Genomic DNA, 25,074 nt, shown 5'->3' with positions numbered 1-25,074 from the left:
ATTGTATAGTGATCCCAAAGCAGTTGTGGTTACCAATGGATTAGGTTCGGATAGCTTCAGTGTGGGTAGGGGCTGCCGTCAGGGATGTCCCCTCTCGCCATTGTTATTCACGCTAATAATTGAACCACTAGCAGAAGCTATACGAGCTGATCCTAATATAGTGGCCCCAAGGATTGGTACAGGTAAACATTAAATTTCCCTTTATGCAGATGATGTTCTTGTATTCCTCAGTAACCCTTTGATGTCCATACCTCGCCTAATCCAAGTTATTAATACATTTAGTGCATTCTCAGGCTATAAAATTAATTTTTCAAAATCGGAGGCTATGCCATTGGGTGGCCTTGCTATGATACCCCACTTAGCGGACGGATCCCTTTTTCCCTTTCGCTGGTCCCTGGAGGGCTTCTTATACTTAGGCATTTTTATTACTCCAGTATTTGGTCAGTTGTATAAGGCTAATTTTGTGTATTTATTGGAAAGGATAAGGCAGGACCTCCAGCGATGGGGAGACCTACCGATTTCCTGGTTGGGTAGAATAGCACTAATCAAAATGAATGTCCTGCCCCGTCTCCTATATCCTATGAGAATGCTTCCGGTGATGCTGCCGAGGACGGCTTTATGTAAATTATATGGCTGGCTGGGTTCCTTTATCTGGAATCATAGGCGGCCCCTCATTAAGCTGAAGAAGCTACAGCTTCCACAGGCAAGGGGTGGATTGGACTTCCCAGACTTTAGGAAATATCAGTTAAGTTCCCTATTAAGTTACATAGCTGATTGGGTCTTGTCTGATCCACAATCAATCTGGTTGGACATCGAGGCTTCTCAAGTAAAATACCCACTTATTAACCTTTTATTCTCAGACAAGAGGAAAATCATTACAGATCTCTGTAAAAACCATATAATACTAAATACAATCAAGGCTTGGAATATAATGCCGCAAAATGAGGGCAATTCACATAAAACATCCCCCTATGCACCGATAGTGGGAGCATGGGGATTCCAACCGGGGTTAACAGATGCCACTTTTAAACTCTGGAGATCCAGGGGTATCTCATGTCTAGGGGATCTATTTAAAGATGGGGTCCTGATGTCTTTCGAACAGCTGTGTCAGAAATTCGGATTACCCAATGGAGACCTCTTTCGATACTTCCAAATTCGAGATTATATACAGAAGAAGACTACGTTATTAGATAGTCTTTATAAATCCGATAGAGAATGTAGTGTCCTACGACCAGTGGGGGTATCTTCAATCAGTACTATTTATCATTTACTACATGATGAAGTATCGGGAGATATGGATAATCTGCTTAAAACATGGGATCAGGATCTGGGACTAGAAATCTCCACAGAAACGTGGAATGATATTTGGGAAAATGCTAGAAGAATTACTATTTGTAACAGAACCCAGGCTATCCAGCTGAAGATACTTCATAGGACCCATATAGCACCGGTTCGATTGGCAAAATTTAAGGCAGGAGCATCTCCAATGTGTCCTAAATGTAAAATAGAGGTGTGCACTCTTGTACATTGCTTATGGACCTGTTATAAGATCCGTAGATATTGGACTAAAGTAGCAAGTACCCTGACAGAAATTTTAGGAACGGAAATTAAAGTGGACCCTGTATCTCTCCTCTTGGGCTTTTCGAACTTTCCCTCCCTGGACACGTACGGGAAGAGACTATTTTCTATTTTTTCTTTCTGTGCAAGGAAAAATATTTTGGTGAACTGGGCGGCTGAGGGCCCCCCTGGACTTTCAAATTGGCACAGACTAATTATGGAATGTATTCCCCTTGACCTCCTTACAAATATGGTGCACCGAAAGTCCGAATTATTTTATAAAATATGGCAGCCCTTTTTGAATTACATAAATACAGATATTTCAGCTATCCTAACAAGGGTTTTTATTTAATTGAGATTATAAACCTGGCTGGTCCGGGGCTGCTCGGGGGAGGAATCTCGCACGAATACGGGTTTTATTATATCTGATGCTAACATATCCCGAGCATGTAAGAGACTTAAATATACACTCTGGTTAGTTGTAGGTTAGATTAGTAGATAGTTGAGTTTTGCTTGGTTTTTTTGTTCTTTTTTTTGTTTTTTTTTTGTTTTTTTTTTAAATTCTGGCTATTGTATATTTGAGCTAATTGTATATCAATGTTTATATCTGAGAGTTTTGTTTATTTTTGTAAACTTGTAAAAATGTTAAATTTCTAATAAAAATATTTATAAAAAAAAACAAGCTAAAAGTGCTGTGATAAGTGAGTGTTGGGAAGCTGTGCAATTCTAGCCTTCTTGAACATCTGTCCAAAGATGAACATCTGTGCAATGAAGTCATCCACTCCAGATGTCTAATCCTCTCTTATTCCACTCAGTCAATGAAATATCTTAGTTCCAGTGGCCTGGGTTCTACAGGTCCCTGCAGATAATAGCCTACAGTGGTCCTTTAAAAGCTGCTGAGGCTGTGATCCATCCAGTGTGGTCTGCGATCGCCTTACAAAATATTACTCATTCATTGTTAGAGAGCAGAATCTCTATCTGGTTCACCATTTGTTTCATGTAAAATACCATTCATGCTTCATGATGTTGAAGGCCCGACCCCAATGCCACTTTACAACTCACTGCCCTCACTTCACACTACGTTGCATTTTCTTTGGTAAAATTCTGACCATAGTTTCTGAAGTTAGGCTTGCAAGTCAAATGAATGGTTCTACTTTCTGGCAAATAATGTTTTTGACGAGGAGAGTGAAGCAAAGTCCAGAGATCCATTATTATAGTCAGAGATTTTTTTTACAGAACATGCTGACATTTGACCATGCTACTTTGAATGCACTGTCACATGTGCAATGATGCATTCTAATTAGTAATGAGGCAAATACAGAAGGATAAATTGATAAAAGAAAATCTGGGCTAATATAAAATCATGAAAAAAGTCATATTTAAAAACCATATATAATTAGTTACCTGAAGTCTAGAATCAATTGTAAAGCTGCCAGCTGTGGGATTCATACAGGCAACATACTGGCAATTATGAATATCTTTCAATGTCAACTTGACCTTATCATACCTAATGGAAAAATACATTAGGTTATCTGAAGTCAAATGAATCCAATCATTACACAATATCCTTTCATAAAGAAAATTGTTACATCAAAATAGACACTTTTTAATGAAATAATTTGCTTCAATTGATAGTGCTATTACTAAATATTTAATATATCTAGTTGGACATATTGATAGGGGAATATTGAGTGAGAAGCCACAACATGTAAGCTAACCACCTATTTCTTTTGGACCATTTGAACGAAGAGATCTTATTTATCCATCAAAGGTTAGCTGCTCATAAAACAGCCATCCAGAAGAAGTTTTCTAGTTTAAGCCTCATAAAGATTGGGTGGCTTCAAAGCCACTAGCCAGGAATTTTCAGGGTAGTAAGTGAGACAACCTGAATTAACAGAGATTCAAGGTAATTTTCTGGGTTATATTTTAGAAATTGTGCTTTATGTTTTACTGTTCTATTTTGGTTTTCACTCCTGCTCAGTCCATTTTCTACTGGAAGAAAGAAGCTAAAATCTTCTGTAATATGGGCATGAGGTACTTCAATTGTAAAATATTTCAATAAAATGCATGACTCAAAATTGTGGCAGAGTAAATCAAGACTAATGCAAATAGAGAATAAAAACTAACTACCATACTTTAATATCTTACATGTATATGCAGTATTATAACTATATTTAAAAGTTTCTAATTAGATTACAGTACTTACCAATGTCCATGATCCAAGTGTTGTCTAATTAGTGTATGAGGTGCCACAGTTCCATACTTATCCACCTCCGGCATATTCATGTCATCAATAAAATAAATTAATTTCTTGATTCCAGGAGGGCCAAAATTTCTTCCTGTTTTCTTTTCCAATGGCTTCTCCAGAACAGCTATCAGGAATTCAGAATGAAAATTTAAATGCACTAACTATAATGATAATCTTTTATTCACAATATTCTTCACTTAAATACTTTGAATGAGTAGCAATCAAATTATGACAAACAGATTTCAAACAATTTTGGATATAGATGTAGCCCTTGGTGGAAACTGACTCCATCTGATCTCTTCAGTAGATTCATCATTTTTTCCCATATTCAATTCTGTAATGGTTTGGAACATCAGAGGATTTTTGATTGTGTTCACCCGAAATTTCTGCTGCTGGCAGCAGATTCAATCACAATATCCACTAGAGAATTGGAGAAATACTTGAAGGAACTATTGAGAAAGAGCATAGTTCTATTCCAGAAAGCTATTTGGTAAGGAATGGAATGCTAGCTCATTTTAGACATTTTTACACTTACTTGCAAGGCACTTGTACGAGACACTTGGTAGTCCTCAGATAGTGTACTGTGTACGGTTTTGGGCACCACGTTATATGAAAGATGCATTTCAGAAAGTGCAGAAATGATTTACAAGATTGGTTCCATAAATAAGAAACCTCATGAGGGTAGAGTGAGGAAGTTGGGACTGTTTTCCTTGGAGAGAAGAGTCTGATCGAGATTTGATAGACATTTCAAAATCAATCAATATAGTCTGTTGTCTCTTTCGTTCCCCATGATAACATCCCCTATGTCTGACTGTAAGGGAACTATATTTGTCTTCACTAGTATTTTTCTCTTTGCATACCAATAGAATCTTTTACAATCAGTTTATATGTTCCCCTCCGCCTTCTCTTATAAACCCTTTTCCCCTCTTAATCAATTCTTCTGTCCTTCTTTGATGAAATGTAAACTGCTTACAATCCCCAGGTCTGCTGCATTTCTTTGAACACTTGGTATGCCCCTTCCTTGTTGTATGGACCAGGCCAGCTCCCCTCAAAATACTTTAAGGAAGTAGCCTAGACCCTAACGTTTTCTTATTTTAAAGGTAGATGTGAATGAACGCTCGAGATGTGATACAACTGGTCAAACCATTCAGCTTTAAGCAAAACATAAAATTTATTTAAACACTATAGTTAAAACATTAACAAAAGAAAGTAGAATTTAGAATAACTTAAATATTGGAAAACTTAACTGACCCGATATTGCAACTTAACGAATTAATTGTTTCAATACAGTAACATCCAATAAACATACCCCTGAGCAAAAATGTAAATTCAAACTCAAATTGATTCTTACAGGCAGTGTTATGAATCAGGCCCAACCCCTCAAAACATTTTTAAGCAGGTTGCCCAGACCTTAACTTTGCTATATGTTTTAGTTAAGTGTACAATGGATATTCCCAGAGTGAATTAGCTGTTCTGACTGCCAAGTTTTAAACAAACAGAATTTATTTACAAAATTATGAATGAAACACAAAGAACAGAAAATAGAATACCAGATAACTTATCCTATCCCAAAAACTTGACAGACTATCCTGACTTAATGATGCTGTTCCAACAATACTTGCTCAGCGGTGAGCACTGCTGCCTCACAGCACCAGGGTCCCAGGTTCGATTCTAATCTCAGGCGAATGTCTGTGTGGAGTTTGCACATTCTCCCCCTGTCTGTGTGGGTTTCCTTCAGGTGCTCCAGTTTCGCCCACAGTCCAAAGGTGTGCAGGTCAGGTGAATTGGCCATGCTAAATTGCCCATAGTGTTAGGTGCATTAATCAGGGGGAAATGGGTCTGGGTGGATTACTCTTTGGCAGGTCGGTGTGGACTTGTTGGGCTGAAGGGCCTGTTTCCACACTGTCGGGAATATAATCTAATCTAATCTAATCCCAATTAATATATCCTTTAGCATAAAGAGTAATAGTGAAACAAACAAGGGCTTACAAGCTTGAAGTTAGAGACACAGTACCCGGCTGGACTTGCCCCAGCAGGCCTTTTTCACATACACTGCTGCTGAACTGAATCAAAAACTCTAATCAAAACAAAGGCTAGCTACACAGCTAGCTGACCATACCCCTATGATTACACCGGGTTTTTTTAAGACATGAAAGCCTTAGGCTGGAGGCATTATCTGTTAGGGGTAAACAAAAAGGCCCCAATAAACCTTTCAGATCTGGTCTAGTTGGAGCCTGGCCAATTACCCCCCTCTCTGAAGAAAAAAACTCAAGGGCATAGTAACCTTGCAAAAAGAACAGGTTCCTCACAACAGGAGGAAACAACATCCAGGGAGATTTCAGAGGAAGTCAGTTAAGAATCATTTACTGAATCTTGCAACCCTTTTGGACTTTCACATCTTGTGATTGCGACAGCTAAAAAAAGCTAGAAAACCCTGAACTGGGAGAACTAGCTAATCCTCTTCCATTGTTAAACTGTTTTTCCAGCGCTTTTCCAGCAACACATTTCCAGCTCTAAACTGTTTTTAGCTTTCTAACTCCTTAGACTCTTTGATAACTCTGCCTTTACAGCCGTTTTTTCAAAAGATCCCAGGGCAAAATAACCCTTTTAAAGTGATAGTATTGTCACACTTGGATCTAATAGAGTCATAGAGTCATAGAGATGTACAGCATGGAAACAGACCCTTCGGTCCACCTCATCCATGCCGACCTGATATCCGAATCCCGTCTACTCACACCTGCCAGCACCCGGTCAATGTCCCCCCAAGCCCTTCCTATTCATATACCCATCCAGATGCCTCTTAAATGTTGCAATTGTACTAGCCTCCACCACTCCCTCTGGCAGCTCATTCCATACATGTACCACCCAATGTTTGAAAAGGTTGCCCCTTAGGTCTCTTTTGTATCTTTCCCCTCTCACCCTAAACCTATGCCCTCTAGTTCTGGACTCCCCGACCTTAGGGAAAATACTTTGTCTATTTATCATATACATGCCCCTCATGATTTTATAAACTTCTATAAGGTCACCCCTCAGCCTCCGATGTTCTAGGGAAATACTATCTCTTTTTCTTCTTGTTAGCCACAGTCAGGCTCTTTCCTGTTTTATTTTCATTCCATACAGGAACAAACAATTGTTGCAGTTTGTCTGTACATGCTTTAAGTATTTGCCGTTGCTTTCTACCATCATTCCTTTAAGTAAGATTCACTAATTTATCATAACTTGTGCATCATGCCAGTTAGATTGTCAATTATGTCAGAGGTGTGTTATACAAGTATCATTATACCATATGGCCTGCACCCACCTAAGGTAGCAGCACAATTGTTTACAGTCAGTTAAAAAGTTTCTATGGTAGTCCTCAACATTGTCTCTGTTTCCCATTTGTCTCATGACATTGGGTCAACCATATGCAAGAAATCCTCTTGCTTCTCTTCTCTGAAGAATCAGTGTTCCTCAATAGCAGACACCACTTAATGGGAGCAATGAAGATAGCAAGGGTACAGAACGTACTCAGGGTGGGATGCTTCAATGCATACAAATATTCATTGGTAGCACTGGTGGTCACCAAGTATAATGATTGAAATCAGGGCCAGATGGATCTCATTAATTATAAGAACCTTGATTGAGGTTATTAACCTGAGTCAATCAGGAAGCCCTGGCTGGCAAATATAAACAGGGAATTCGTTAGGGCCGACTGACTGCCCCTCTTCCGTGGTTATGTTAGAGCCCGGGTGTCCTTGGAGAAGGAGCACGCGGTGTCCACCAACACCCTGGAGTTGTTCAGGGAGAGGTGGGCGCCGCAGGGAGTGGAGTGCATCATTTCTCCCTCCAACTCTATTTTGATTTAGTCCCTACCCTCCCCCTCACTGTTTTGATCACACAGCACTGCCCTTTGATGTGAAGGGCAGTGTTTGTCACTGGCCACCCGGGTGTTTTCCTATCTTCCTGGTGGTGGAAATTGAATAAAGATTCGTGCACTTTGTGTCTTTCACTGTGTCTCACACCTGCACACACACACCATGGGTGCTGGGGAAATAATAAAAAATAAACAGGAAATTACACAGCACTGCCCTTTGATGTGAAGAGCAGTGTTTGTCAAAATAAAAAAAAAGTAAAAAATAAAAAAAAATAAACAGGGAATTAGAACTGCCCTTTGATGTGAAGGGCAGTGTTTGTCACTGGCCACCCGGGTGTTTTCCTATCTTCCTAGTGGTGGAATTTGAATAAAGATTCGTGCACTTTGTGTCTTTCACTATATAAAAAAAAATAAACAGGGAATTCAGAAGGTCACCTCAGTCAAGGGACTGGGTTTGAGCTAGCTGGTCAGAGCCCATATAAATAAAGGATGACTTGATGATGGGATACTGGCCTCTGTGTGGTTATTTCAGTGGTGACCAGAGAAAACAGTGCATGCCTGAAGAGGATTTGCTTGCAATAGTTGTCTTTGAGTTGGGATAAGCATTTATGGCATGATGCCTTTATTTGGGAAGCTTGATTTGTTTGATTCTGCTTGTTCAAAAACTGGGCCCAGTGTGTGGAAAGAACACATTATTTTTTTCTGGGCAAATAAGATTGGGGCAGATGAAAAGTAAGAATCCTTCTGACTGCTTGTAGACCCATAGCATTTTTGGTTACAAGAAGCTTAACTTTTCATGAGGCTCCAGAGACTAAAGCCTTTCAAGAGATGATAGATTTAGTTAAGTAATATTACAACTCAAAATCTCATTTAATTCTGAGATGCTATCCATTGTATTTGGTTCTCTGAGAACCAGGCCAATCTGTATTGGGATTTTTGAGGTTAAGATGATTGCAGAGGCATGTAATTTTTGGTTAATCCTGAATGAGGTGCTGAGAGACTGTTTGGTATGTGGGATTAATGATGTAACCATGCAAAAATGCCTACTAGTTGAAACACAACTGAACTTCAAACAGGTACTACAACTGGCCTTGTCATTAGAAATGTGGCAAGTGGAGCTATAGGGATTGCAAAGAAGTGGACTGTCCAACTAAGATTGGGGAGCACCACTTGAGTGTTAGCAATTACAAAGCATCATGCAGGGGATATCCTAAACAGAGGGACCCTAGGTCAGCCAACAGCAAAATTCCAAATCAAGCTGAGCCATGGCCAAATGGCTAAAAAGGTCTTCAGGATACAGGCCAGCAAGCCTTGTAGCTGCTGCTATAAACAGACTCAAGACAGCAAAGAGGTTCTTATGGTATGATTGCTATTCCATAGGCCATTGCCTCCCCTTTCTAGTCACTCAAAACTGGGCATGAGATGATGTAGAACAAATAACAGCAGAATTGTGTTCCAGTACAAAGTGAAAGCTCATAGCTTTGTATATTCATAGTCACAGACTGGAGATTAACCCTGATGAAGAGTTTAAGACAGCAAGCCAAAAATAGTAGACATGCCGAAAAAATCAGATGCTAATCTAGTGAATCTATAACACAGTGTCTGTGAATCTATACATGTTGAACAGGGAAGAAACGTTTGATAAACAGAACTAAACAATTTCTCAATCAATAAATTATATCAATTAGCACTGCTCTGATATGATTAACTAGAAGAAGAGGCTCCACAAGTACCTCGATTTTCAATGATGGGGAACACCGCAAAAGTACCAATGACAAAGTTGAATCACTTGTGAACATCTTGAACCACAAATGTTGAGTAGACGGTATGACAATGCAAGACGTGATTTATTTTGAAAATGTTTGGATGTCACGGCAAGAGATTTAAATTTTCTATATTGGAGCGGTATGGTCTGGTATTTGTATGCCATGACTGTTTAATTTTCAAGAATTCTGAACATTGCAAGACAATTGTACTATAAAATGTCCTTCTAACTTAATGTAAAACAAATAATTTCAGAAAGGAACGTATAATTAGAATTTCTGGTAAACACTTCAGCTTGCTCTTTAACCCTGCAAATGAAGAGTTGCCAGAACAAGGAAAAAACCTAATCTTTGCCTGCAGGAAGGCATTTTTCTTGCCCTGCCTACCTCTAGCATATTTCTCCATTGGAGATAAAAATCATCCCTCTTCTTTGGGCAATTTCTATACCTTGTAACATTGCAGAGTTTGTGTAAAAGTTAAAAGGGACAGCTTGAATCAGATAGTCCTCAATACTCAGACTATTCAACTTTTCCCACATGAGGACAGATTTTCCTGTTCCAGCATTTCCTGCTAACATTATTGGCCGACCAATTTCTAGCATAAGATCAATGAAGTAACGTAGGCGGATGGTCTCTGTTGTATGTACAAAGGCAGCCTGCATCATAAGAAGTTACAATTAGAACATAGATCTGCTAGTAGCACAGACATATAGCAGTTGCACATTTGAAGTTTTTTAAAATTAATAACCTGTAATTAACATTTTTCAATAGAGTATCCATAATAAAATCAAACCTTAAAGACTGGCCTGTAACAAAACTTGAGAATGGAGCTATGATAATTGTATATATTTAAAGGAATAACAACACAAGAGAATCTTCTAGGCATTTATGTCCAAGTCAGGAAAGATGAACTGACTCCTCATTCACACCATTCCTGAGCTGAGTACAAGAGAATTTGAATTTAAAAGAGAAATAACATTGTCAGCTTAATACATAAATACTTCACTGTGTATAACTTGGTCTAAGAACCAAGTTAACTCGGTTCTTTGGGTTAACAATGAAAAACATTTTATTTCTAAACCTCAATGAAGCAATTACATAAAATGGTTAAAAGGTTTAAGACATAAAAATATATATAGTTGTGTCAATTTTAAAAATACATAAAATTAAAACTGCACATTTATGACATATTTCCCTTTTATAGGAAAAATGTAAATACATATGCTCACATTTTTTTACAGAATCTATTTTATCTAGCTGTGAATGCAAATCCCAGAGCCAAGTGATTTTCTGAATATAAGGTGATAATGCCACCACTTAGACATTTGAGGAGACAAATTTCAGTAATGGGCCTATTTGTCTCCATGAATACACAAGGTGTTTGTATGAGCCCCAGGAAGGGGAGATTAGCTGCCCACGGCTTTGGCTTGTCTTTAACCTTGTAGAAAGAATACTCCTTCCACAAGTTCAAAAGCTGTCATTTACCAGATGTCTGCTGTTTGCAGGAAGATTGCTTCATATGGAACATTGAGAAGTTGGGCAGTGTGTAGCTTGATCATGTCATTCTGGAATGGTAAGGGAGGAGCAGGAAGGGTGGTTTCAATCACAATATAAGTTTTTGTCATTTAGCAGCATGTGTATGAGAGACTCACGTTTGAGAACTGGAAACAGTAGACAGGTATTGAAGGGAGAGTATCTAATTGTAAAGCATATTATTGAATTTGAGAAGATGTGTGTAAAGTGATCTATATAGAGAATTACATTGTAGAATAAAAATATAAGAAATATACTGTTTATTTTTAGATAATTACAAAGCTGGTGCAGTATAGCTCCCCTTTATACTTTCCACTTTATTTCATTCAGAAATTCTTATCCATATCTTTTCTCTGTCTTTATGAAAGTTTGTATTGATTTTAACTGTAGAGCTTCACCAGATTTCCTCCATGTGGTTTCTTCATCCTTCAAATCAATTAAAAATTGTACAGACAAGCCTGTAGCTACCTCAATTTTTTTTATATATGAAAGCAGGACTTGCGATAGCAAGTTAACAATAACCTATTGTTGTGCCTTTAAACCATCACTTTTCTAGTCACTTTTTGCAGCTACAGGGATGCTAGTAAGAGGCCTTTCTGCCAGTAAGAGGCTTTTATACTCAAAGAAAAATGTTTTCTCTCTTTTCTGGTTCGTTTTTCAAAAGTTTTACATCCGTTTTTCCTGAGATCAAAATTTAATTAATCCTTTGCAAACAATATTGATTGCTTCTATGTTTTGACACTTTTGTTTATTTTTCTCCAATCATGTGGAAGTTGTAATTGGTCTTCTCAACTAAATCCAGTAAACAGTATTTCTGCAGTTTTCAAAGACCAAACACTGACGGGTAAGGTTGACCATTTTTCTGGCTGTTAGACTCTCTGGGCTTTGCTTCAACTCAGATTGCACGTCAGCCTTTTTCATAAAGTAGGGCATCTCCCTCTCTCTTGGCCTGCAAGAGAATTTGCTCGGTTACTATTTAATCCTGATGAAGGAGGTGTGCTCCAAAAACTTGTATTTCCAAATAAACGTGTTGGACGATAACCTGGTGTTGTGTGATTTTCAACGTTGTCACCCCAGTCCAACACTGTCACATCCACATCATGACTACTTAATCCAATCGACTATTGATGAACAATTTCATGGGTTCCATTAACCCTGTAGAGTTTTTGCACCTTTTTCAGCTGTCTGCAATTCTACAGGTTCTTGCTGAAATTCTTCAGCCTGTTAAGCTGCCTTGGTCTGATCTTGAGCTAACGTTTTCCAATTTGAAGTAATTTCCTAGCATGGCAGACTTGAGATTACATGCACCATCACTAGTTCAACAATGAATGAGTTTACTCGATAAGTGAATTTTCACACCCTCTCCAGTTAGTTTTTTGAGTACTATTCTGGAATTTCTCCTGCTTCTATGTGGGGAAATCTCCATTATTCCTGATTGCAGACAAATAATTTTACATCGTATGGTGAATTCCTTACTAGGTTCATTGGAACCACTACGGGCCATTTCCCCTTCACATACAAAATCCTGAAAGCCTTAAGTGCCTTCCTTAGAACTTGCACAAAGCATTAGAACTCCAGTGACTGCAGATACAGATTGTGTTGAAAGATTTCCTGTGGATTTTCTCACAAGCCAATAATTGTTTTATATGGTCTATTATTCTCCAATTTAATTGGCAAAGCATGCCTGCAGCTTAGCCTTCTCCAAATATTCTTCAAGTTGGTGATTGTTTTCTTCTGTTCTCCCCATTTGCTTTTCCCTGAAAATATAGTTTATTTTACTGCTGATCCAAACTATTTGACCTGCTGTGATTTGGAGTTCTGAATCAGTTCAAAGTCCTTGTCCTTTACATTGTCCGCACTTGCAGAGGTTGTTTATTTCTCAGATGCATTCTAGTATTGTAAAGGGATCATTTTTGCATTTCTCTAATACCAATTGTTTTGGTGCTTTATTCTTAAAGGTTGTACCATCATCTATTTTGATTTTTTCAAATTCCACAAACATTTGTGCAAGCTGCTATTCTGAATTTCAGAATCTGACAATATGCATCTCTCATGAGCTCATTGGTGCTCAGAAACTGTATCTTCAGGCTGTTTGTATTTAGCTGTCCCTTCAGAGGACTAGTTGGACAAGACCTTTGGGCTTTTTCTGTTAACCTCCCCTGGATCATCAGTGTCTCATGCGTCTGTTGAATGTAACTGATTTGCAACCTTTTCAAATGCTGGAAATAAGGTTTGTCTCCTTTTGAATATGGGGAAAAATTTAGAAAATCTTAGGACTTTGAGGCCTGGCTTGAGGTTCTGATGTCTATTAGGCACAGTGGAACTTTCCCTGGCAGCTTCAAGTTGCCTTTGGTCTTGATGTGTGTGCTTGCAGCTCCAGTTCCAACTTCCATAGTTAAATATCTCTGTCCATCTCTTCTTTGACACTGGTTCATCGTTTTGCCTTCTGGGCTTAGTTCTTACTCCATTTTTGTAATGGGCCATGCTGCCTTCTTTTCCTGAGCTTGTCTTCATAGTTCCTTTTTTGGTCTTTAAATTCTGTTTGGGCTAAAGTAATCTAATCTGTCTCTGTCAGCTTCTGCTATCTGTTATGACTCTGGAGTAAATGCAAAATGTTCAGCTAGCATTATCAAGAAATCATTTCTCTTTTACTACAGATTTAAATGTTACCTACTTCGTATGGCTTTTAAACATTAATTGTCTAAGGGCTAATCTAAAATTTGAATCATTCTCATTGAATTAAATTGTCAAAAGTCAACAACTTCAATTATTATTAATATTTTTGAAAACAACTTGCTACTGTAACTTCTAGTTTGGCTTCAAAGGTCCAGATATTGCAATGGCCAGATAGTTGATGGAACAGTATAGACTGGAATTGCACATTTGGAACATACAGAATCCATGGCACAGCTGACTGTGGGAATTACCCAGGTAATTAACTTCCAGTGGGCAATTACCTCTTTTTTGAACCATCTGAAAAACTCACTTGAATTTGGAGATTTCAATGTTAAGCATAGTACATAGTACTTGCCCAAGAAAATTTAGAGGATTGAAATTTTTCTCTAACTCCTGGGTAACTATTAAATGTTCACCTAATTTACCAAATGGTCCATCTTCTTTGGTCTATTTCCTGACACCCCACCTCCAATCCCACCCTAATCTATCTCCTAACCACTCATGACTAAACTTGATCATTATTCCTCCTGCAAACTTAACACTGCCAGACCCAACATTCAGTCTTTTTTGACCTAACACCCACATCTCATGACATGAGTCAGTATAGTTCTCCTTAATATTCCTATGTAAAGCACCTTGGGACAATTTTTGTGTTAAAAGGATTAACACAACATGTTGATGTTATCCCTTTCCGAAATTTTTCCATTCTAGCACCTCAGTTTGTAAGGAGTTTAGTTCTGTCAGAAATAGCTTTTCTCAAATAGAGTTTGGATAATAAGCATTACCTGCTAGAGGCACAGGGAGCCAGGTAGTCACTACAAACTTGATTTTATTCCCTATTAGTGAGATGGTCTCCACCTTTATGTCAACATGTTTGTTTCTCCTTGCACCAGACTCATGGATGATTAGAACCTGCGCCAGTTTTCTTTCCTTTTTACCTCATCCTTTATCTATTCACATGGCTTGTGCCCAATGTAACCTTTATCTTTATGCCTTTTCCTCCTGCTCCTTATCACTATTTAATGATTCCCCATAAAAAAATTATTTCTTTCCCTTTTTTTTCTTCTTTCCCTTCAAAGTGCTGTCTTTTTTAAAATGTCACTTGGATATATTAAAAATCCAAACAAGATCTGGTTCGTTACACATGCTACTTGGTCTGCCATCAGTATTACCAGCTTTGACTGCTGGGTTCCAGACTATGTAACATTTTACCTCACGTCTGATCTAATTTTGCTGTGACATCCACATATATGTAATGGTCACCGAGCAATCCAATCCAGAAAATCTAACTGAATTTTCTTCTCCTGGATCAGAGATATCAGGGCACAAAGTGAACGTGACTGCTAATTAGCAGAGAAACAACTCATCCTACATTTTTAGACTTTTATGCAGCCTAGGTGTTAACCTGCAATGAAGAGTCCTCATGTCTATATTAGACAAATTCCAACTAGTTTTCAGTCACTACATGATCTAATAATATTGCTGTAGATCACTGAATAAATCAACAGAAGTTTGTTTTAACTTAATGTAATATGGAGCCAGAGGACAAGGGGTGACAGTGTTAGCTCCATATCAAATTACAACTCATTGCTTTTCCCTCTTTAGACATAAGCAGGGTGGACTAGTAAGCAATATTAGGATGTCTGATTTGTGCTTGCAGCTCATTGAATTTATTTAAGTATGCCCAAGCATAAATTTGGGATGGTCCTTAGGTGTGACATTGCAACATGTCTTGTTTCATGCATTATTAAATGAAGACGCCGCAGAATATCTATGTGCAGCATCCCACAGGAGCTTCAGTGAAAATTAATGAATGAACAATTAAAACTTACAACTACATGACCATGTATGACCCAGCACTATATCACAAGAGACACTTGCACAGCTATAGAAGGAACAGGAAGGAAGACAGTAAATGATTACTTATTCAAATGTGTGCTGTTTTTGCAAGTACCTGGAGTGGTAAGTCAGAATCCAATTCAAATGTGGGCACCTTATCTGTCCAAGGCATAAATCTCTTTGATTCTGAATCAATGTAGTAGTCAAAGATGGTACCTTGAGATGGGAACTTGACGGATTTAAATTCATTCACCCACCATTTGCTGAATTCTACGCGATAATCCACAAGCTGGAAAAAAATTGGTCCACTTAAAAAAAAGTATTTTATAGCTTTCAGTAAACTTACAAGGCTTAATGAACACTCAAAGTTAGAGGATTTATCAAAAGAATCATAGAAACATATCTCCCAATGTAGTTTCATGATGTATGCAGTACATCAGTATTAATGCAAAGCAATGTCTCTTCAGATTTTAAATATAGACAGCATTAAGACTACTTTTTCTAAAAAAAATTAAGTCCAACTGCTAACACATGCAGGAATTGTTCATCCTATGTAAGATGCCAACAAGAGCTCTGTAAAGTTAAAAATCACACAACACCAGGTTATAGTCCAACAGGTTTTTTTGGAAGCACTAGCTTTCGGAGTGCTGTTCCTTCATCAGGTAGCTAGTGGGACAGGATCATAGGACGCAAAATTTATAGTAAAAGGTCAAGGTGTCATACAACTGAAGCAAGGTATTGAACAAACCTAGATTGCTGTTAAGTCTTTAATCATTTAAAACTGGGATGCAGGTTTCAATTGATTACTATGTAAATCCCCAGCATTTCTTTCAAGTCCACAGTCCCGTGATAATTTAAGGTTTTATCAATATAAAAAATCTCAGCTCAGACAATGCATTAACAGTGTGAGGTCAGAGTTTGTCTGTATCCCAACCTTGAGTCAGAATGACTCTATTTCCAAAGTACGAATTTATAAAATGTCACACGGACTGACTGCCTACAGATTGTGTGCTTTGAACATAGTTGCTTGATTCTGCAAATGCATAATCCCCCCATAGACTGAAATGTGTGTGTGTGAAAGAGTGTGTGTATGCGTGCTTGATAGAGTCCGTGCACAAGTGTGATGGAGTACAAGCCTGTGTCCATGTGAGTGTGAGAGAGCATGTGAATGAGAGACGGTCTGTATGAGTGTGATAGTGTGTGTATGTGTGTGAGAGTGTATGGTGTAGTGGAGTCAGCTGTAGTGAGACATAAATCCAAGATCCCGGTTGAGGCTGTTCTCATGGGTACAGAACTAGGCTATCAGCCTTTGCTCGGTGACTATGTTTTTTGTGTATCCCGAAGTCCACCTTGGAGGATGGTCATTCAAATATGTCCTTGACCACTGAAGTGTTCCCCCATTGGGAGGGAACATATCTGTCTGGCGATTGTTGCGCAGTGTCCATTCATTCATTATCGTAGCGTCTGCATAGTAATTTCATATCACACTGTAATTGACCCCACTGCACTATACAATCTCACACATGCACATACATACACACAAGCGCGCGTGCACGCGCACACATACACACACACACCCTCTCACAGGCATGTACTCATCACACTCATGCACACACTCTATCAAGCACAGACGCACATACACACACTCACACACTCTCTCCCTCTCTCACAGACACAGACATGTCACTTTGTCTCCCTCACATACACACGTGCACACACACATAAGTCTAGGGGGTAAATTTGAATTTGCAGATACATTCTATTTTTTTTGAAAAGCACACAATCTATAGGCGGTCAATGTAACATTTTAGAAACTCCTACGTTGGAAACAACCAGTCTGGCTCAAGTTTGGGAAAAAAACAGGCTCTAACCTCACACATTTAAATGCATTGCCTGAGCTGAGCTATCAACTTTCTTTCATATTATAAAACCTTAAATTATCTTGAGACTGTGACTTGAAATAAGTGCTGGAATTTACATATTAATCGTCGTAACCTGCATCTACGTTCTAACTAATCAAAGACTTAACAGCAATCTAGGTTTGTTTACTACATTGCATCGGTTCTATGATACTTTTAATCTTTTACTATAAATTCTGTGGCCTATGATCCTTCCCCACTAGTTACCTGATGAAGGAACAGTGCTCCAAAAATTTGGAATTTCAAATAAACTTATTGGATTATAACCTGGTGTTGTGTGATTTTTAACTTTGTCCACCACAACCCAAAACTAGCACTGCCACATTAAGAGTGCTGGAGTGATTATAATAAGGTGGACCAGATAGAATGAGTTCCCTGATTGGGACTGTTAATCTGGTTCAATCAGGGAGCCCCGGCTGACAGATAAAAAGGAAGCTCTGAGGAAGCTTGATCAGTATCAAGGATTCTCCACATGTAAGTAAAAGGTGACAGTGTGACAGGATACCAGTTTCTGTGGAGTTATTTCAGTGGCAACAAGAGAAAAGCACACTCCTGAAGAAATTAACTTGCAATGTATCTTTGAGTTGGGGTAAGCATTTCTGTTATTGTGCTGTTATTTGGGTAGCTTGACTCAATCGATCCTGCTGTTGAAGACTGGGCCTAGCATGTCGAAAGAATCTGTTATTTTTTTCTGGGCAAACAACATTGGGCAGATGATAAAGAACAAATAATTCTCCTGATAGCTGTGGACCCACAGCATTTTCACTTAATATGAGCCTAACTTTCCCTGAGTCCCAGATACTAAAATCATTCAAGAGTTGATGAATTTAGTTAAGGAATATTACGACGCCAAGCCATCTCTAATTCTGAGACACTATCAGATTTACTCAGCAATTCAAGAAGCAGGAGAATCCGTATCGAGATTTTTGACTCGGTTCAGATGACTGGCAGAGGCATATGACTTCGGTTTAACCCTTAATGAGATGCTGAGAGACCACTTGGTATGCGGGATTAATGATGTAACCATGCAAAAGCATATACTAGCTGAAACCTAACTGAAATTAAATCATTCACTGTCTTTATAATTGGAAAATGCAGTAAGTGGAGCAAGATATTTTGATGGAAATGGACACCCTTGCCAGTCTGACTGAGTGTGGGGAACACCATTTGAATGCAGGCAACTGCATAGCCTCACACAAGACATATCCTGAACAGAGGGAGCAGTTAAATTGCTTAGCAACATCCAAATCAGTACCAATCAAAGTAAGCTCCTGGTTAAATAGTCACCCAATTCCAATGGAAGTCAATACCAGCACGACTGTTTCAGTGATCGCAGAAACAGTCTTTCACAAAATTTGCTTTGGAATCCAGCCTTCAGGATTGCACACTGACTGAGTCTGTACTGGGGAACCTTTGGTTCTGGTCACATGAGAAGCAGCTGGTTCAGTTACCACTACTTGTAGTAAAAAGCTGATGTCCAACTTGATGGGCAAAATTGGTTGAGAAATTTCACATTGATTGAAAAATGTTGAGCTAATTAGAAAATGTCTGCCTGAGTAAAGCCCTAATTAAATACCCAGAAGTTTATTCAAAAGGTCGAGGGACTATCAAAGGAGCCATGGCCACCCTGTAGAAAACAATTCCATGATCCTGCAAGGCCCACCCATAAACCAGAAATATGAAGGCTGGAAGTGAAGGAATCATCAAACCAGTCCAGTTTGTGGAATGGGCTGTACCAGGTGAAGCCTAACAGGTCAGCTCACCTTTGGGGATTTCAAACAAACAGTAAACTGCTTGTCGCAGCTCGATAAATTAGCAGTCCATTGCAGATATGTAAAGCTGACAAGGGGATACTGTCCATCACAAAGCTGGACCTGAGCCATGTATACTTCTAATTGTGGTTAGGTGAGGATTCCCTGATATATGCCACAATTATTACCCACAAGAGTTAGTACCAGTGTACAATACTGCCATTTGAGATATCCTCAGCTGTGCTCTTTTCCAGCAGACAACGGAGAACATTTTACAAGTTCTACCCCAGGTTTCCATTTACTTGAATGATGTGCTAATGACTTGGACATGGTGTTTAAACATTTCTCCCAAGCGAGAGTATGCCTTATATGGAAAAAGTCTTCCAGGCACCCCAAGCCACCTACTTGAGTTACAGAGTTGACAATACTGGCCCCGCACCAATCAACCACACCGCCCTGTGGCCCAACATTTCAACTCCCCCTCCCACTCTGCCGAGGACATGGAGGTCCTGGGCCTCCTTCACCGCCGCTCCCTCACCACCAGACGCCTGGAGAAAGAACGCCTCATCTTCCACCTCGGAACACTTCAACCCCAGGGCATCAATGTGGACTTCAACAGTTTCCTCATTTCCCCTTCCCTCACATAGAACATAGAACATAGAACATAGAACATAGAACAATACAGCACAGAACATGCCCTTCGGCCCACGATGTTGTGCCGAACATTTGTCCCAGCTTAAGCACCCATCCATGTACCTATCCAATTGCCGCTTAAAGGTCACCAAAGATTCTGACTCTACCACTCCCACAGGCAGCGCATTCCATGCCCCCACCATTCTCTGGGTAAAGAACCCACCCCTGACATCTCCCCTATACCTTCCACCCTTCACCTTAAATTTATGTCCCCTTGTAACACTCTGTTGTACCCGGGGAAAAAGTTTCTGACTGTCTACTCTATCTATTCCTCTGATCATCTTATAAACCTCTATCAAGTCACCCCTCATCCTTCGCCGTTCCAATGAGAAAAGGCCTAGCACTCTCAACCTATCCTCGTATGACCTGTTCTCCATTCTAGGCAACATCCTGGTAAATCCTCTCTGCACCCTCTCCAAAGCTTCCACATCTTTCCTAAAGTGAGTCGACCAGAACTGCACACAGTACTCCAAATGTGGCCTAACCAAAGTCCTGTACAGTTGCAACATCACTTCACGACTCTTAAATTCAATCCCTCTGCTAATGAACGCTAATACACCATAGGCCTTCTTACAAGCTCTATCCACCTGAGTGGCAACTTTCAAAGACCTATGAACATAGACCCCAAGATCCCTCTGTTCCTCCACCTCACTAAGAACCCTACCGTTAACCCTGTATTCCGCATTCTTATTTGTCTTTCCAAAATGGACAACCTCACACTTGGCAGGGTTGAACTCCATCTGCCACTCCTCAGCCCAGCTCTGCATCATATCCAAGTCCCTTTGCAGCCGACAAGAGCCCTCCTCACTATCCACAACTCCACCAATCTTCGTATCATCTGCAAATTTACTGACCCACCCTTCGACTCCCTCATCCAAGTCATTAATAAAAATTATGAACAGCAGAGGACCCAGAACTGATCCCTGCGGAACTCCACTTGTAACTGGGCTCCAGGCTGAATATTTACCATCTACCACCACTCTCTGACTTCGACCGGTTAGCCAGTTTTCTATCCAATTGGCCAAATTTCTCACTATCCCATGCCTCCTGAATTTCCGCATAAGCCTACCATGGGGAACCTTATCAAATGCCTTACTAAAATCCATGTATACTACATCCACTGCTCTACCCTCATCCACATGCTTGGTCACCTCCTCAAAGAATTCAATCAGACTTGTAAGGCAAGACCTACCCTTCACAAATCCGTGCTGGCTGTCCCTAATCAAGCAGTGCCTTTCCAGATACTCATAAATCCTATCCCTCAGAACCCTTTCCATTACTTTACCTACCACCGAAGTAAGACTAACTGGCCTGTAATTCCCGGGGTTATCCCTATTCCCTTTTTTGAACAGGGGCACAACATTCGCCACTCTCCAGTCCCCTGGTACCACTCCCGTTGACAGTGAAGATGAAAAGATCATTGCCAACGGTATTGCAATTTCCTCTCTTGCTTCCCACGTAATCCTAGGATATATCCCATCAGGCCCGGGGGACTTGTCTATCCTCAAGTTGTTCAAAATGTCCAACACATCTTCCTTCCTAATATGTATCTCCTCTAGCTTACCAGTCCGTTTCACACTCTCCGCTTCAACAATACGGTTCCTCTCATTCGTAAATACTGAAGAAAAGTACTCATTCAAGACCTCTCCTACCTCTTCCGACTCAATACACAGTTTCCCACTATTGTCCTTGATTGGACCTACCCTCGTTCTCGTCATTCTCATGTTTCTCACATACGCATAAAATGCCTTTGGGTTATCCTTGATCCTATCCGCCAGAGATTTTTCATGCCCTCTCTTGGCTCTCCTAATCCCTTTCTTCAGGTCCCTTCTGGCTATCCTGTATCCCTCCACTGCTCTGTCTGAACCCTGTTTCCTCAACCTTATGTAAGCCTCCTTCTTCCTCTTTACAAGACATTCAACCTCCCTCGTCAACCAAGGTTCCCTCACACGACCATTTCTTTCCTGCCTGACCGGTACATACATATCAAGGACACATCGTATCTGTTCCTTGAAAAAGTTCCACATTTCCACGACATCCTTCCCCGACAGCCTATGCTCCCAACTTATGCTCCTCAGATCCTGTATTACAGCATCGTAATTACCCTTCCCCCAATTGTAAAACCTACCCTGTTGCACGCACCTATCTCTCTCCATAACCAAGGTGAAAGTCACAGAATTGTGGTCACCATCACCAAAATGTTCACCCACTAACAAGCCCATCACTTGTCCCGGTTCATTACCGAGTACCAAATCCAAAATGGCCTCCCCTCTGGTCGGACAATCTACATACTGTGTTAGAAAAGCTTTCTGGACACACTGCACAAACACCGCCCCATCCAATCTACTTGATCTAAAGAGCTTCCAATCAATATTTGGGAAGTTGAAATCGCCCATGACTACTACCCTGTGGCTTCTGCACCTTTCCCAAATCTGTTTCCCAATCTGTTTCTCCACATCTCTTCTGCTATTGGGGACCTATAGTAAACACCCAACAAGGTGACTGCACCTTTCCTATTTCTGACTTCAGCCCATACTACCTCTAAAGGCAGATCCCCCTTGAACTGCCTATCTGCAGCTGTTATACCATTTCTAATTAGCAACGCCACCCCCCCTCCTTTTTTACCACCCTCCCTAATCCCACTGAAACATCTGTAACCAGGAACCTCCAACAACCATTCCTGTCCCTCTTCTATCCACGTTTCCGTGATGGCCACAACATCGTAGTTCCAGGTACCTATCCACGCCTTAAGTTCACCCACCTTATTTCAGATACTCCTTGTGTTGAAGTATACGCACTTGAACCCATCTCTGTGTCTGGAAGTATTCCCTGTCAGTGCTACCTTCTTCACAGCCTCTCCACACTCTTGGACATCCTGACAAACGGCTAGCCTACTTGCTGGACTACAAGTCCGGATGCCATCCCCCTGCCAAATTAGTTTAAACCACCCCGAAGATAGCTAGCAAACCTACCCCCCAGGATATTGGTGCCCTTCTGGTTCAGGTGCAACCCGTCCTGCTTGTACAGGTCCCACCTTCCCCAGAATGCAGTCCAATTGTCCAAATACCTGAAAGCCTCCCTCCTACACCATCCTTGCAGCCACGTGTTCAACTGCACTCTCTCCCTATTCCTTGCCTCACTGTCACGTGGCACCGGCAACAACCCAGAGATGACGACTCTGTCTGTCCTAGCTTTCAGCTTCCCGCCTAACGCCCTGAGCTCTTGAATGACCTCCCCACCTCTCTTCCTACCTATGTCGTTGGTGCCAACGTGCACCATGACTTCTGGCTGCACACCCTCCCCCTTTAGGATTCTGAAGACACGGTCCGAGACGTCTTGGACCCTGGCACCCGGGAGGCAACAAACCATCCGAGAGTCTCGCCCATGCCCACAGAATCGCCTGTCCGTCCCTCTAACTAGAGAGTCTCCTATAACTAGCGCTCTCCTCCTCTCCCCCTTTCCCTTCTGAATCTCAGAGCCAGACCTCACGCCACAGACCCGGTCACTGCAGCTCACCCCTGCTAGGCTGTCCCCCCTACTGGTATCCAATGCGGTATACCTATTGTTTAGGGGAATGACTACAGGGGATTCCTGCATTGCCTACTTCCTCCCCTTCCCACCTCTAACTGTTACCCAGCTACCTCTGTTCTCTGGCGTAACTATGTCTCTGTAGCTTCTATCTATCACCTTCTCAGCCTCTCGAATAATCCTCTGTTCATCCAACTCCAGTTCCAGTTCCCTAACTCGTTCTGTGAGGAGCAGAATCTGACTGCATTTCCTGCAGATGAAGTCGGCAGGGGTATCGGTGGTTACCCCTACCTCAAACATCCGCCAGGAGGAACATTCCACTGCCTGCGCTGCCATTACTCTACACTTCGTCTCCAAAGCAAGAACATTGAGTCGCTTACCTGTGAACTTTAAAGTTAGGTTAGAGGAGGAGGATGGGAGGGAAGCCCTACTATGTAGGGCCTGGGGTATAGAACACACCCACTCAAATATCAATCACTTACCTTCCCGACCAGCTCTGCGCTCCAACCTCACTTCCGCCCAGCTCCCGCCGCTCTCTGCTGAGAAAAGACCGTTGGCGTCGAGGTAAGTTCTTTATATATCACTTACCTTCCCGACCAGCTCTGCGCTCCAACCTCACTTCCGCCCAGCTCGCGCCGCTCTCTCTGAACTCACCCTAGTTCCAAACTTCCAGCTCAGCACTGTCCCCATGACTTGTCCTACCTACCTATCTTCTTTTCCACCTATCCACTCCACCCTCTCCTCCCTGACCTATCACGTTCATCCCCTCCCCCACTCACCCATTGTACTCTATGCTACTTTCTCCCCACCCCCACCCTCCCCTAGCTTATCTCTCCACCCTTCAGGCTCTCTGCCTTTATTCCTGATGAAGGGCTTTTGCCCGAAACGTCGATTTCGAAGCTCCTTGGATGCTGCCTGAACTGCTGTGCTCTTCCAGCACCACTAATGCAGAATCTGGTTTCCAGCATCTGCAGTCATTGTTTTTACCTAATACTGGGTTGCACCAGTTGAAAGAAAGTGAGGTAAATCAAAAGTCCCCTGGCTCCCACATGTGTACCGGAGCTTAAGTCTTTCCATGAGCCGGTGAATTATTAAGGAATGTTAATACATAATCTGGTGACCATTATCTGGGGCACCTTTGTATCAACTCTTAAAGGGTCTGCCTTGGAAATGGTCAAATAGTCAAGCCACAGTATTCAGTGAAGTGAAGGGGCAGCTAACATCCTCTCAGGTGTTGGCATACTATGATCCCAAGCAAGATCTAGATTGACATGTGGTGCCTCACCATACAGCATCAGCTAAGTATTATCTCATAGGTGACCCAATGACCAGCAACTCAATAGTATATGCATCCAGGACTTTGGCTAATGCAGAAGGACGGCTTGTTTGTCATATTGAGTCAGGAAGTTCCACCAGTACGTTTATAGACAAAAATTTCTAATAGACAACAAACCCCTGCATAGTCTACTTATAGGAGACAAGGCTGTGCTGCTCATAACTTCAGGTTGCATTCAGCAGTAGGGTCTAATAGTAAGTCTGTATAATTACAAGTTGGAACACTACCTGAGAGGCCAAACAACTAATGTGGATGTGTTGAGCTGCCTCCCACAAGCCAATAAACCACTGATGGTTATGTCACTGGAAGAGTCCATAATGGTGTTAAATTTTCTGGACACCTCCTGTCACAGTTGACAATAAGGGACTTTGGATGCAG

General features: G+C 40.8%; 1 protein-coding gene across 1 annotated transcript in view; it reads right to left on the bottom strand.

Annotated features, from left to right (window-relative positions):
* Positions 1-25,074, bottom strand: part of LOC122562216 (dynein axonemal heavy chain 17-like) — a 471,020-nt gene that overhangs the window by 134,695 nt on the left and 311,251 nt on the right. Inside the window, exons 45-48 of the mRNA XM_088000362.1 lie at positions 15,585-15,758; positions 9,870-10,077; positions 3,764-3,929; positions 2,962-3,064 (exon numbers count right to left, since the gene is read on the bottom strand). Coding sequence (XP_087856488.1) covers positions 2,962-3,064; positions 3,764-3,929; positions 9,870-10,077; positions 15,585-15,758 — 651 coding nt within the window. The remainder of the gene's footprint in view (positions 1-2,961; positions 3,065-3,763; positions 3,930-9,869; positions 10,078-15,584; positions 15,759-25,074) is intronic.

Source organism: Chiloscyllium plagiosum, unplaced genomic scaffold (genome assembly GCF_037043375.1).
Source record: "Chiloscyllium plagiosum isolate Xiang-an unplaced genomic scaffold, Cpla_swu_hap1 HiC_scaffold_25, whole genome shotgun sequence".
NCBI lineage: Eukaryota > Metazoa > Chordata > Chondrichthyes > Orectolobiformes > Hemiscylliidae > Chiloscyllium > Chiloscyllium plagiosum.
Note: the sequence above shows the minus strand (reverse complement) of the source record. Positions and strands in the feature narration are given on the sequence as shown.